Source organism: Callorhinchus milii, unplaced genomic scaffold (genome assembly GCF_018977255.1).
Source record: "Callorhinchus milii isolate IMCB2004 unplaced genomic scaffold, IMCB_Cmil_1.0 Scaffold4, whole genome shotgun sequence".
NCBI lineage: Eukaryota > Metazoa > Chordata > Chondrichthyes > Chimaeriformes > Callorhinchidae > Callorhinchus > Callorhinchus milii.
The window spans coordinates 70213678-70226017 of NW_024704745.1; the positions used below are offsets into that span (position 1 = coordinate 70213678).

Consider the following 12340-nt stretch of genomic DNA (forward strand, 5'->3'; position numbering starts at 1 on the left):
TTAAAATCGAATTCAACCATTTGCCAAATTCTGAAAGCTGCAAAATGTTGCACTAAATCTAGACCCAGGAGGAATTTCTGCTCCATAGTGTGGTTTGAAATAGTAACAACAATAATAATTCTTGTATTTGATATAGTACCTCATTACCTTGTTGAGACATCTCAACAGGATTTACATAGAGTTACATGGAGTGAAATAGCACCGAACCAGGCCTTTGTGGACGGCAATAAGTAAATATTTGAATAATAATGGAAACATTGGAAGAATATTTTGTAGTTTCTTCAATTGTTTTGAGGAGTTCACGGAGTCTCTATATGGAGAGTTCTGGCTCGACATTGTGTGGGTGACATGAAACCCATGATAGAATATCTATTGCATAGTCTGGAGGGAGCATGGCTCGAAAGCCATGAGACATATTTTGTTACATGCTCATTTAAGTTCCTATATGTAATCACACACAGATTATAGTGCAATAACTTCCTCCCACATACATTTTACATGCTGTCAGAGTAAATGTTACTTTCAACCACAATAGGGCAATCTATGAGGAAGAACATAGATTTGCAGGACATAAATTTACAGGACAGAAGAAAGCTTTGTGCTGGTTCTTTTAAAGAACAATCCTTTCAGTCATATTTACCTGCCCTTTCCCCGTACCCTTAAAAGCACTTCTTTTTAGATGTCTATTCGAGTTCATTTTGAAAGGTTGTAGGTTCAAGCCCCATGTCAGGATTTGGAATTACATCATCTAAGGTGACACTCCAATGAGGTAGTGAGGGTTGTTGCATTGTCAGAGGTGCTGTCCTTTTGACAAGATGTTAAATCGAGATGCCGACCACCTGTTTAGGTGGAAGTTAAGGATCCCATGGCGCCATTCAAAAAGAGAAGGGAGTTTCTCCCTGTGTCCTGGCCTACAAATCCCCCAAATAAAATTGGTTATTCATTTCATGACTGTTTATGGGACATTGCTGTGCAAAACTGGGTGCTGCGTTTTGCCCACAAAAAAAATTCAGTTAATACCACTGTACAATATATCCTGTGAAACTCTTTGAGATGTCTCGATGATATGATAAGGTGCTACATCAAATGCAAGGATTATTATTATTATATGACTTCAGGATTAAAAATGACTCTTAAATAACATTGAAAACAATAACCAACACATTTCTCAAATGTTTAGAAGTTCATTTCAATGGCCTTCAATTCAATTCTATTCTGTTCCAAGTCTACCTCTGGGAGCTGGTTTCTGGAACAAGATTTAAAATCAAATCGATAACTCTCAAACTGGAGTTGTACTGCACACTGCAGTTTTCACATTGAATCAATGCTAAATGTGTTGTTCAAAACAGACTTTGAACTCAAGGTGCCCCTGCAAATTTGTTACTTAATCGATGTTTAGAGTATTTGCAACATTTCAGCTAGTTATATTTTAGAGCAAAGTGAGAGGCCACATGACAAACAATATTAATATACATCCGCTTTAGAACCTACCTCTTTGACCACGCCTATGGTCACCTCGCCCTCTCCCCTACTCAGTGTCAGACTTTGTCTTTGGAAAGCGCTATATAAATGTTGCTGTTGTCAAATGAACAAGATTGTACAAGAATTTACCTGGTATTTTTTGTGGTCCTGCCCCTAAGGAAACCATAAACGATTCAACATCTCCGAATTGATGAGTGGGATATGAGATGTTGTGGAGGTAATTCTTGTCCAGAATCAACTGGGTGACACGGTCATATCTCTCCACTTTGAAAGTATGCCACCTCCCGTCGGAAACCGAGACGTCTGTTATATAATGTTCAACGCGTTCTGCCAAACCAGTCTCAGAAATATAATTCATCGAGCCATTCATGATCTGAAAAGGATAAATGATATGCTTCTTTTCATTTTTTTCTCTCATTTTTCTTCAATTATGGGATTGGCACTTTCATTATCCCTGACTGGTCAATAGAAAAGCTGTTAGAGGGTGAGATAACTCGGGTTATCATTGTCTTTCTTTCAGTGGAGTAGTTCTAGGATCCAGGGGCATAGCTATCAAGTGATAACATGTCAATTGCCAATTGCACACAGCAATGTCCCAAAACCAGTTATGGATTGAGTGATCAAATTATTGTTAGTTTTTATTAGTTTTTTTTTTGAAGGGATTATTAGCCCCGGAAAAGCAATCCACGAATCGACTAACAATCAGGTTCCTACTTAATGCTGGGTAAACAGAGGCGTGTGGAGTAAGGAAACCTGCCTAAGGTTTCGCCCTGCTGGGAATCGAACCCAGGTCCTCTCGCTCTAACCAATACGTTACAGGCATGTTAGCCATGCCAGATGGCCAACAGAGGACTTGGATCGATAACCATCTGTTTCGGACGCACGCATTCCACAATCTCAACTATCTGCATGTTCATTACAATTTTACATTTATATTTAGTGCAGTGATTTCCTCTGCTCATTAAAGTGAGCGATGTGCTTATAATGGAGCACTGCCCTTTTCCAATAGAGTGAATGCACATCTTCCCTAATGTTTCCCATGGGTGTGAGGTCCTGATCTCACTAGGCCAGTCTGACGGTGACAGTGTCTCTGCATTTCTAATAGCATCTGCAGTGGTGGAGTGCTCCCTGGGTCCTCATCTGATCAGAAATTCATGCAATACATTTGTCGTGGGAAGGCGGAGAGAGACACTGCAGAATACACAGAAACGCAACATAACAAATAGGAGGGAAAACAAATTCATACTTCAATTTCAATTTGAATAATTTTTAAGTGCCAGTTGCAGTAAGCTGGTGGTTGGTTTAATTATTAATTCATATTAAAGAATTAAGCACACATTCTCCTGAGGCTGCATCTTAATGTAGTACTAATTCTTTATAGTTTTTTGGGCATGAACACTTCAAGTTGTTCTCAAATATGAGCTTGCGAAGCCCCCATCAACCTTGTAACAAAGCTCAGTTCACACCAATAGACAAGGGATTGAAGTGAGATTTCACAAGTCACATCAGGACTGAATTTTCACCTAGTTAGACCATTTTGCCTCAAAATTTAAGATTATGCAAAAGTCTGAAAAATTCTTATAATTCATTCTATTTGGAAGCCATCTCTTTTTTTAAAAAGTGTGGAAAACCAGCTTCCAAATCAACACCAAGCTTAAGAATTTTCCACAATTCTGTGTGATCTTAAATTTTAAGACAAATTAGTAGGTGACATCTTGGGTCTATATAACTTGATAGTTTTGCCAACAAGATACAGCATCAATTCAATTCTCAATATATTCTGTGAAAATATCAAATTCAAGGATTATTATATTGTTAATATAACTTTCAACACCATGTTTTATTGTGAAGTTCATATCTTATCTGTGGAACAATGGATGTTCGAAACACAACTGTCTATTCCTTATTCCTGGCTTCTGAAACAGTCTGGAGTCAATTAGGCTCCTTTCATGGTTTAAAAAGCCAATAGCAATAGCATCACGGTTAACATAATAGTCACTGAATTCGCTGCATACATTCTGCAGTAAAATGAATAGAAATTATTCAATCAAGCGCTCTGGGACGCTACCCTGCGTGAGGAGCACTATATAAATGCAAGTTGTATGTTCATAATAAATAAATGAAAATTTCCATGCATCTCTCTAAAAGTAAATGTTGCTTGTCAGCACATTGAATAACTATTTGTTATTATAACTCACATTATATCAACAGGAATATACGTTTCCAATGTCCTTATAAAGACAATAGATTCTATCTAATCATGTACCTTTGTAAGATTTCCTATTCACTGCAAGCTGCAATGAGCGTAACAAGCAAACTTCAATTCCACTGAAAAGACTTTTGGACATGACAAATGGGGCTCCAAACCATTGAAAAAAATAAAAAAATTGTTTTTGAGACAGAAGCTATAATCAGCAGCTGGAATTGCTTACCATGAAACATGGTTGAAGTTGAGACACTGGATTCATTTAAGAAACTGCCTGATGCTGTAATGGTTGGATATTCTGAAAGGTTTAGATCAAACAGGTTGAAGGATCCTCCTAATCAGAATATTTATTGCTGTGGACTTGTGGTGAATTTGCCCCAATTACAGATTATTTCAGAATTCTTAATAATACTCTCACTGGTTAAGTCGATTCATCTTTAATCAATATATTTCAAAGAAATTATCATAAATTAATAAAATAAAATTGGTCACTCACTCCCTGATTATTTGTGGGACATTGTTGTGCACAAACTGACTACCAACAAAATATATAGTCAATCTCCTTTACAACAACAACAAGATTCCATTTATAGAGCATCTTTCACGTCGGGAGGACGTCCCAAGGCGCTGGGACAGCATATTCTGAGACGTCTCGAAATGTAATAAGGCGCAATACCAATGTAAGGATTATTGTTAATTTAGGTAATTTTATTAATTAAAATACTGAAAATAAAACTTACCATAACAGTGGCATAGCTTGCGTTTCCTTCTATGTGGAGAAGTACCCCTTTTGGCGATCGTGTTCTGAACTGTAGTTCCACAGAGCTGTCTTCTTTTCCATTTCTTTTTCCCTTTGTGTGAATCTTTAATAGTTGTCTACGTTTGTAGCTTTCCTTGATAAAATAGTCAAGATGAGTCTGACCATTCAGACTTAGAGCTGTATCTTGTGAAATATCTTCATTTAAGGCAAACATATGAATCCATTAGATTGGCTATATCCCTTTGCTACTCCCCATCAGAAATCAAGCAGTTTACCATAAACATTCTTTCAGTAGCATTGACTCCTACTCCCCTATCTGGCAGAACAAGCCTTGCTCCCATTCATGTAACTCCCATTTTCTTAGACTTTTGCCTCACTCTTCCAAGACCCCAATCTTGCATACCTACCTAATAAATCCAAACTAACTTATTGAGTTGAATATGCTGACTTCCTGGATGCAAACAAGTTATGAAATAATAATTATATTTTTAACAGTCTGGATTCATCCTAATCTTCTTGGTGAAGAAACAGGAAGCTATTTTTGCTCTTTCCCCTTTAACATTAACGTTTTCTCCTGGGTTTAGATAATAATAACCCTTACATTTGACATAAAACATTGTTGAGCATCTCAAAGCTCTTCACAGGATACAGTGTAAAGTATTGTAACTGTCTTGTACTGTCTTCATTAATATCGTGAGGGATTCTCTGAGCATAGATAAATTTACAGATCTTAACAAGTGAGAACATTGTACGCTCTATAAACTTTGATAATGTGAGTTTATAGTAGAAAGTATAAGTTAATATCTTGAGGTCAGAATAAATTTGACATGTCTTCTTGTAGTGTCTATAGGATGGCTGAGAAGCAGGTCAAAATATTAATTCAGTATTTTATTGGCGCGTATGATTCTAGGTCACCAAACATTACCTAACAGAGTATAATACCTCAGTTACTGCTCCCAGGCAGAGCTTAGCATTTATCATTACCTTCTGCTTTCGTTTGTCAAACTAATTTTCAATCCAATTAACTAAGTAGTGTGAACCTTTATTACAGTAGAAAAAACCCATATGTTAAGGTTTATCGAATGTCTTCTGAAAATCCTAGTAAGTGATATTGGCTGCTCATTCTCACCCACCAGTATAATTACCTTTTCAAAGAATTGCAGTAGATTAGAGAGGCATATACTGCTTCTAAAGTCCTGCTAAACACTCCTCATGGACTCCATTATTTACTTGAGCAGCAATAATCTACAATGAATTGCTGTTGCACATTTCTTGCACTGTGAACTTTATACTAACAGGTCATGTGGCACTTCTTTTCAAGGCAGTGTTTTGCAGTCCTCAAGCTCTCCCCCAAAACATTCTCTTGATCATATCTTGCCCAGTGGCACTTAGACTAACCAGTCACTTCTTTCTCTGCGTTATGCCCTTTACCACCACCACCATCTGCCGATGTCACATCCATTAACATTTGTAGGTATCCACTATAACTCTGGATATATGGGTATTTGGAATATCTTTCCATTCTGTGTATCTGAGCATTTTGCTGTGAAATTGATTTAGTGTCTTCTCAATGACAGATTCAGACTGACCCACCAGTTGCTCCTAGTTCCAAATTTTATAATAATAATCCTTATATTTGATAAAGCGCTTTATCACGTCATGAGACGTATCAAAGAACTTCACAGAATACACTGTAAAGTGAATTGACTATATTTTGTGGGTCACCTACTGTTCCTATTCCCCAGCTTTGGATAATGTAATTTGCTGCTCCCAGTTTCTGGCTTTGTTCCTGATGCTGAATTCCAGGCCTTGATAATATTTGTTTTGTGTTAACTTTAAATGAGGAAGGCCCTCCTCCCCCTCATCCAGTGGATTCTGTTTAAAAGCCCCATCCTGACCTTCAAATCCTTTTCCTGGTCTTGCTGCTCACTTCCTATGGATTCTTCAACTACCTGTGCCCTCCTCTCTGACTCTGCTTCACCACTGCTCCCTCACTCCTTCCGTACCATTGGTAGCTGAGCCTTTAACACTATGTCTCAGCGCTCTAGAATTCTCTACCCCCTCTCTTCAAAACCCTCTTGAAAACACATTTCTTTGACCATACATTTCGTCAACAATCTTAGAACGATGATACTTTACAGCACAGATGGCCAATCAACCCATTGTTCTGGATCTTTGAAGGAGATATACATTCAGCTCCATTTACTTTGCCTATTTCCCAGATAATAATAATAATCCTTGCATTTGATATTGCGCTTTTCACGTCTTTCAGACGTCTCAAAGCTGCTTGTAAATGACTCTGTTTTTGATATCTAACTAGTTCTCTCTTGAAAACTGATATAATGCTGTCTGACCACCATTCCTGGCAGGGCATTTCATATCCTAACAACTCTCTGCATAAAGTTAAGTTAGGAAATTTCCCTCCTGTAAATATTGCATTTGGCATCTATGTTCAATGTCCTGCTTAAGAACAATGGACTAGGAGAACAAGCACTTTGTGACGTCTCAACAACATGATAAGGCACTAATTGTTTCTCCTGGCAACCTGGCCAGTGTTCCTCCAGATAAACTGATCATTCACTTAATGGGGAACATTATTATGTTGTTTCTCTACAGCATGCAATCACTATATTTGACAGTAGTTACTTATAAAGCGCTTTCAGATGTTATGATGTGAAAGGCACTATTTCAAATGCAAGGATCTTTTGGAATCATTTTGAAATTTGCACACTGGTGCTAATACTGCCTGAGATAGCCCCAATGCCTAGGCTGTCATTTCCTGCATGATAGTAAATCAGCACAAAAATTACAGTTAGAATGTTCTTGAGTCTCTTCGCAAAGCTCATTTCACTAATCTCTACTTATATTATAGGCTCGTGGGCGAAAGTGAGTGGGTGAGATTTCATACTGTCTTTATTTGTGAAGATTGCTGATAAGAAATAAGTTAATATGTGAGGTAATTAGTGATGCCCTATAGTATTATATTGATGCCCAATGTGTAGCTTAAAGAATGCATCTTGTATTAACAGGCCATTTATTTCTAACATTACCAACAGTTTTGTTGGACCTCTCTTGTGGTTATCTTTCTATTGTCCTATTACTTCTTGCACATAGTATTGAGTTAGAATATACTTCAAGTGATCTCCACAAAGATTACTAAAACTGTTATAATACATAATTATTATTGCATTGTTTAGAGAAGGTGGTTTCTCCCAGTTTCCTGGCCAACAATTCCCCAGATAATATTTTTTGGGGTCAGCTGGGTGTCGACACATGCGGAAACCCATCACCCATGCTTAAGAGTATCCAAAATAAACTTAGAATTCCAAGCATCCCACCTACACATGGAAATCCCAGAGATAGATTATTGGAATGGAATGCACACTCTCTCCCTGGAGGGACACATCCTGCTTACCTAATTCCAGAAACGAAGTATTAGACGCTGATTGGCAAAAGCCAAGACTTTGTGACACAGAGTGTGTGTTGGGGTACTGCTAGAGTCTAACCAACTAAAACTGCTTAGCTTGCCATTGATATCACTGACTGGCAAGTTTTCCCGCTGCTTGTCCAGTTAGGACCACTCTACCCATTAGAGCTTTGGTTTGCAGGGTTAACAGGAGCTGAGTGGGATAATTCCCTGCCCCCAGTGACTGGTCTGACCTTCCAAGTCCTGCCGATGAGCCAGGCTGGCTGTGCTGTCCTGAAATAATATTGGTCATTCATTTAATGGTTGTTTGTGGGAGCACACAAATTGACTGCCATGTGCACCTACAAAATACAAGTCGCTACACTTCACAGTACATTCTGTGAAGCACTAAGCACTATAAGACGTCTTCTTGACATGAAAGGTAGATATATCAAATGTAAGGATTATTAATTTATTACTATCACTATTGTGTTATTATTGCAAGTACTACAATAATAAAATCACATACCTTCTTCACAATGGGGTCCAATAAAACCATCAGGACACTGGCACAAATAGAATGACCAATGATCTTGACAAACACCATTATTGAGACATGGTTTATCCTGACAAACCCTGTCCAATCGTGGACAACTGCAAAACATATCAGAATTAATGTGGAATTAGTAAAGCACCATGTGTAAAACATGACGAAGTTTCACACATGTAGGTTTAGAAACAGCTGAACACAAATATTCTGGATCCTGTTTTAGAAAATAAACTGATATGCCTAACTTTGAGCTATTAAAAGAATGTTTGCAGGCAGGGGAATTTGCAGTACGCGATAATTATAGGTATGTGATGAGATGAACCAATTTTATTTGCTGGATTAAAGCCCATATCTGAGAACTGGCTGGGATTTGATGGCTGGGAATTCCAACTCTGACCATGGGATGGTGTGGGTCCCTATTGTTCTGACAAAGTTGGGAGGAACAGCTGCTCAAATTCAATCATTATTTATAATTATCACTTGTCATTATCATATTACACCTTAGAATTGTTCCTCTGAGGTTTGTTTTCATCATCAACAATAACAACACAACAACAACGTGGATTTATATAATGCCCCTCACACAGGGTAGCGTCTCAGAGCACTTCACAGTAGCAGAGCATGATGCTGAGCCAGGGGGAGGGAGGAGGTGACCATAGGGATGGTTGAAGAGGAACGTCTTCAGGCGGGGAAGGAGGAGTTAAGGCGGAGGGATAGAGGAAGAGCGTTCCCGAATTTTCACTTTGGAACTCGTCAGATGGATCTCAATGCTCCTTTCAGACCGTAGACTCCTATTTCCAAATTGTGTCTGTGTTAGAGACAGCAGATAGACTAAGTGATTTACTTCTCAGTGGTTTCCTGTGTCACAAAGTGCTGGTTTCTTTCTGTGTAAAAGATATACAGATCCTTAACCCATTAGCACCAACCTGTTTGATGAATTGTTCGTATCATGCAGTAGACAGACATATATATTCATCTTTATAATCTCTAAGAGCTGCATCCGGTCTTAATGGAAAACATGTAGAAGAGGCTGATGTCTTTAATTGGATATACAGTGTGCAGAAAGTACCTTTGAGTTGATCCGTGAACAATTCCATCCGAAGACCTTCCCAGAGGGATAGATTAGATATCATAGAGGGGTATTTGGCACATCAAGGTAGTTTTTGGAAACTGCTCCTTGAACAGTTCAAGCATTTTTATCATCAGCCCCTACTTGTGGTAGGTTTCGGCCACAAAAATACAGTCAATTCACTTTACAGTATATTCTGTGAAGCACATTGACACACCTCAAAGACGTGATAAGGCGCTATATCAAATGCAAGGATTATTATCATTAAAAGATGTATATGTAGAAAGATTAAGAAGGACCAAATTTCCCGTGAGCTCTTAAGACACTGTTCTTATGAAGCGTAATTAATGCCATGGTGTTTATCATTGTACTTATGCACAGAAACAGACCATTTGACCCATTGAGTCTGTGCTGTGTTTTTCTGCCCACGAGCCATCCAACCTAATCCCCTCTCCTGCTCACACCATGTGGCATTTAATATTTCTCTTTGTCAAGCATCTATCTAATTCCTATTGAAAAGGAATTAAAAGGACACAGCTTCAACAATCATTTGTGGTAGAGAATTTACATTCCAACCTCTCTGTTCAAAGAATTTTTTTCTTTTTTTTTCCTAACTTCCCTTTTAATTATTTTTATAATATTATTATTATTATTATTTTTATGCTTATCTTAAATCTGGGCTCTTAAAATATCTGCTAATTATTGCGTGCCTTATTGCTGATTGATTATAATTATCCAATAATTGTCCAAATTACAGAATCCCAAACTAGATGGATGGCAACGAAAGGTAGCCATTGGTGACAGACACCAGTAAGTGTCAGTTAGGCATTTCCTTTAAGAGCATTTGGGGTTACGTGTGCCACATTTAATTAGAGTGAACTTCCCCCTTAAGCACTGCTATTGATCTCCTTATGGAAAAGGGCAGCATGATTGTTTAAAGCATTCAGCTTCAGTCCTGCCAGAGGTTAAAAGCCAAACAAAAATTGAATAAGACTGAAAAACAAAGGTAGATTAGTGGAATCATCCAATTATTTCAAACCCTTTTAGTTTGATAATTAAAATTTCAAGTGAATCCGCACAGCCTATGGATATGGGTCGAGGACCTTGATCTTCTTGAGTGGAATATTTTCTCTTTGAACCTCTTTTCTACCTGGAGCAGATAAATATTGCTATGTGAATGTCAACTGAAACAAATGGTAAATGGGAACTTCCTAAATTTTCTCTCTGCAAAGTTCAGAACAATGCAGCTATTAATCAAACAAAGTTCTTAATAAAGCTGCATTCTGGCAGATACCAGCCATATCATTTGCATATGATCGAATGCCAAGTATTTCTCAATCAACTTGGAGTAATTATATCACAATGACTATTGCTTCGGTGAGATTACCGTCATATTTCAAGGGCACGGGGGTGTGCTAAGCAATCTACGCTATCTAAATCTAAGCTATCAGCTCAAAAGCAGATATTCCCTCTAATAAAATGAACATATATTTTTAAAATGGATAGTCAGGCAGCAATGCAATCTCTGGGCTCATACGCTTTTATAAACTCATTAATCTTTGCTCTCAGAGCTCATGACGTCACACAAATCCTATGATTTAAAAATACCATTTTGTAATCAATCCAAGGTATCCATTGTTCTCAAATTAATAACAAACTTGCCAGCTTGAGGTTATTGTGTGAACGGATATTTTGCAGTTTACATTTATTTTTAGATGAAAGGAAATTTGAATGACCCTTTAATGCTCTCAATGTGTCTGGTATAGCTCCACATTGCAGTCCTGCTGATAAATTGCTCAGTGAGGAAGCTGCAGCAAGCAACTCCAAACCACTACTGAGCATCTGGCTTATACAAATACATTCAGACCATTTACTTTATAAACTGAAGCCCTATTGTTGAAGAAACGTGCTTTGTCACCCTGAAATGCCATTCCTGTCTATATGCAAATACAGACAAGAAATCGAGTTAAGGCTCATGAAATTCAGGGTAAATTAATTAGACTGAAAACCGCCTTAGCAACAGGAATCAGAAGGTGGTGATAATAGAAAGGTCTGGGTAGTTGTGACTAGTGGAATTCCACAAGCTCTGATCTGGGTTCCCTACTGTTCATTCCTTTGTATAAAATTGTTTGGATATGAGCCCATACACAATCCTCTGTATTAGTTGTTTACTACAAAACTAAGAGCACCCTTTGTGCGCACGTGTTTATTTGTAAAATAGACCACAAATTCAAGATTACATCTTGAATGTATTGGATTATAATTTGATGTATGTCAGCCTGGCTCAGTTGGTAGCAGTCTCACTACTGAAGATTGTGGGATCAAGCCCCATGTTGGGATTTGGAACTCATGTAGTCTAAGATGATACTCCAATGCAGTGGTGGGGGTGTACTGCATTGTTGGAAGTGCCGTCCTTCGGATGAGCCTGTTCAGGTGGACATTAAAGATCTTATGACACGATTCAAAAATAGAAGGGAGTTTCTCTCTCCTGGTGTCCTGGCCAAGAATCCTCTAAATAAAACTAGCAGTCACTCTGTGGATGTTTGTGGGACAATGCTCTGGTCAAATTGGCTGTTACGTTCGTCCAAAAGCACAATCGATCCATTTTACACTATATCCTGTGAAGCACTTTGTGACGTGAAAGGTACTGCACCAGGCTCCAGAAACCCTCATACACGCAATCATATCATCCAGGCTTGACTATGCAAACTCTCTGCTTGTCGATTTCCCGAACTCCTCCCTCCATAGGCTGCAGATTATCCAGAAGTCTACAGCCCGTGTCCTCTCCCGCACTAGGCTCCGTGACCCTATTGTCCTCATCCTCGCCCAACTCCACTGGCTTCCCATCGCACAGAGGATACAGTTCA

The 12340-nt window shown here is 38.3% G+C and overlaps 1 protein-coding gene across 1 annotated transcript in view; it reads right to left on the reverse strand.

Moving 5' to 3' along the window:
- Window positions 1–2306: 2306 nt before the first annotated feature.
- Window positions 2307–12340, reverse strand: part of LOC103183281 (protocadherin Fat 4) — a 64823-nt gene continuing 54789 nt past the window's right edge. The window contains exons 13-15 of the mRNA XM_042334424.1: window positions 8384–8508; window positions 4429–4643; window positions 2307–2387 (exon numbers count right to left, since the gene is read on the reverse strand). Coding sequence (XP_042190358.1) covers window positions 2307–2387; window positions 4429–4643; window positions 8384–8508 — 421 coding nt within the window. The remainder of the gene's footprint in view (window positions 2388–4428; window positions 4644–8383; window positions 8509–12340) is intronic.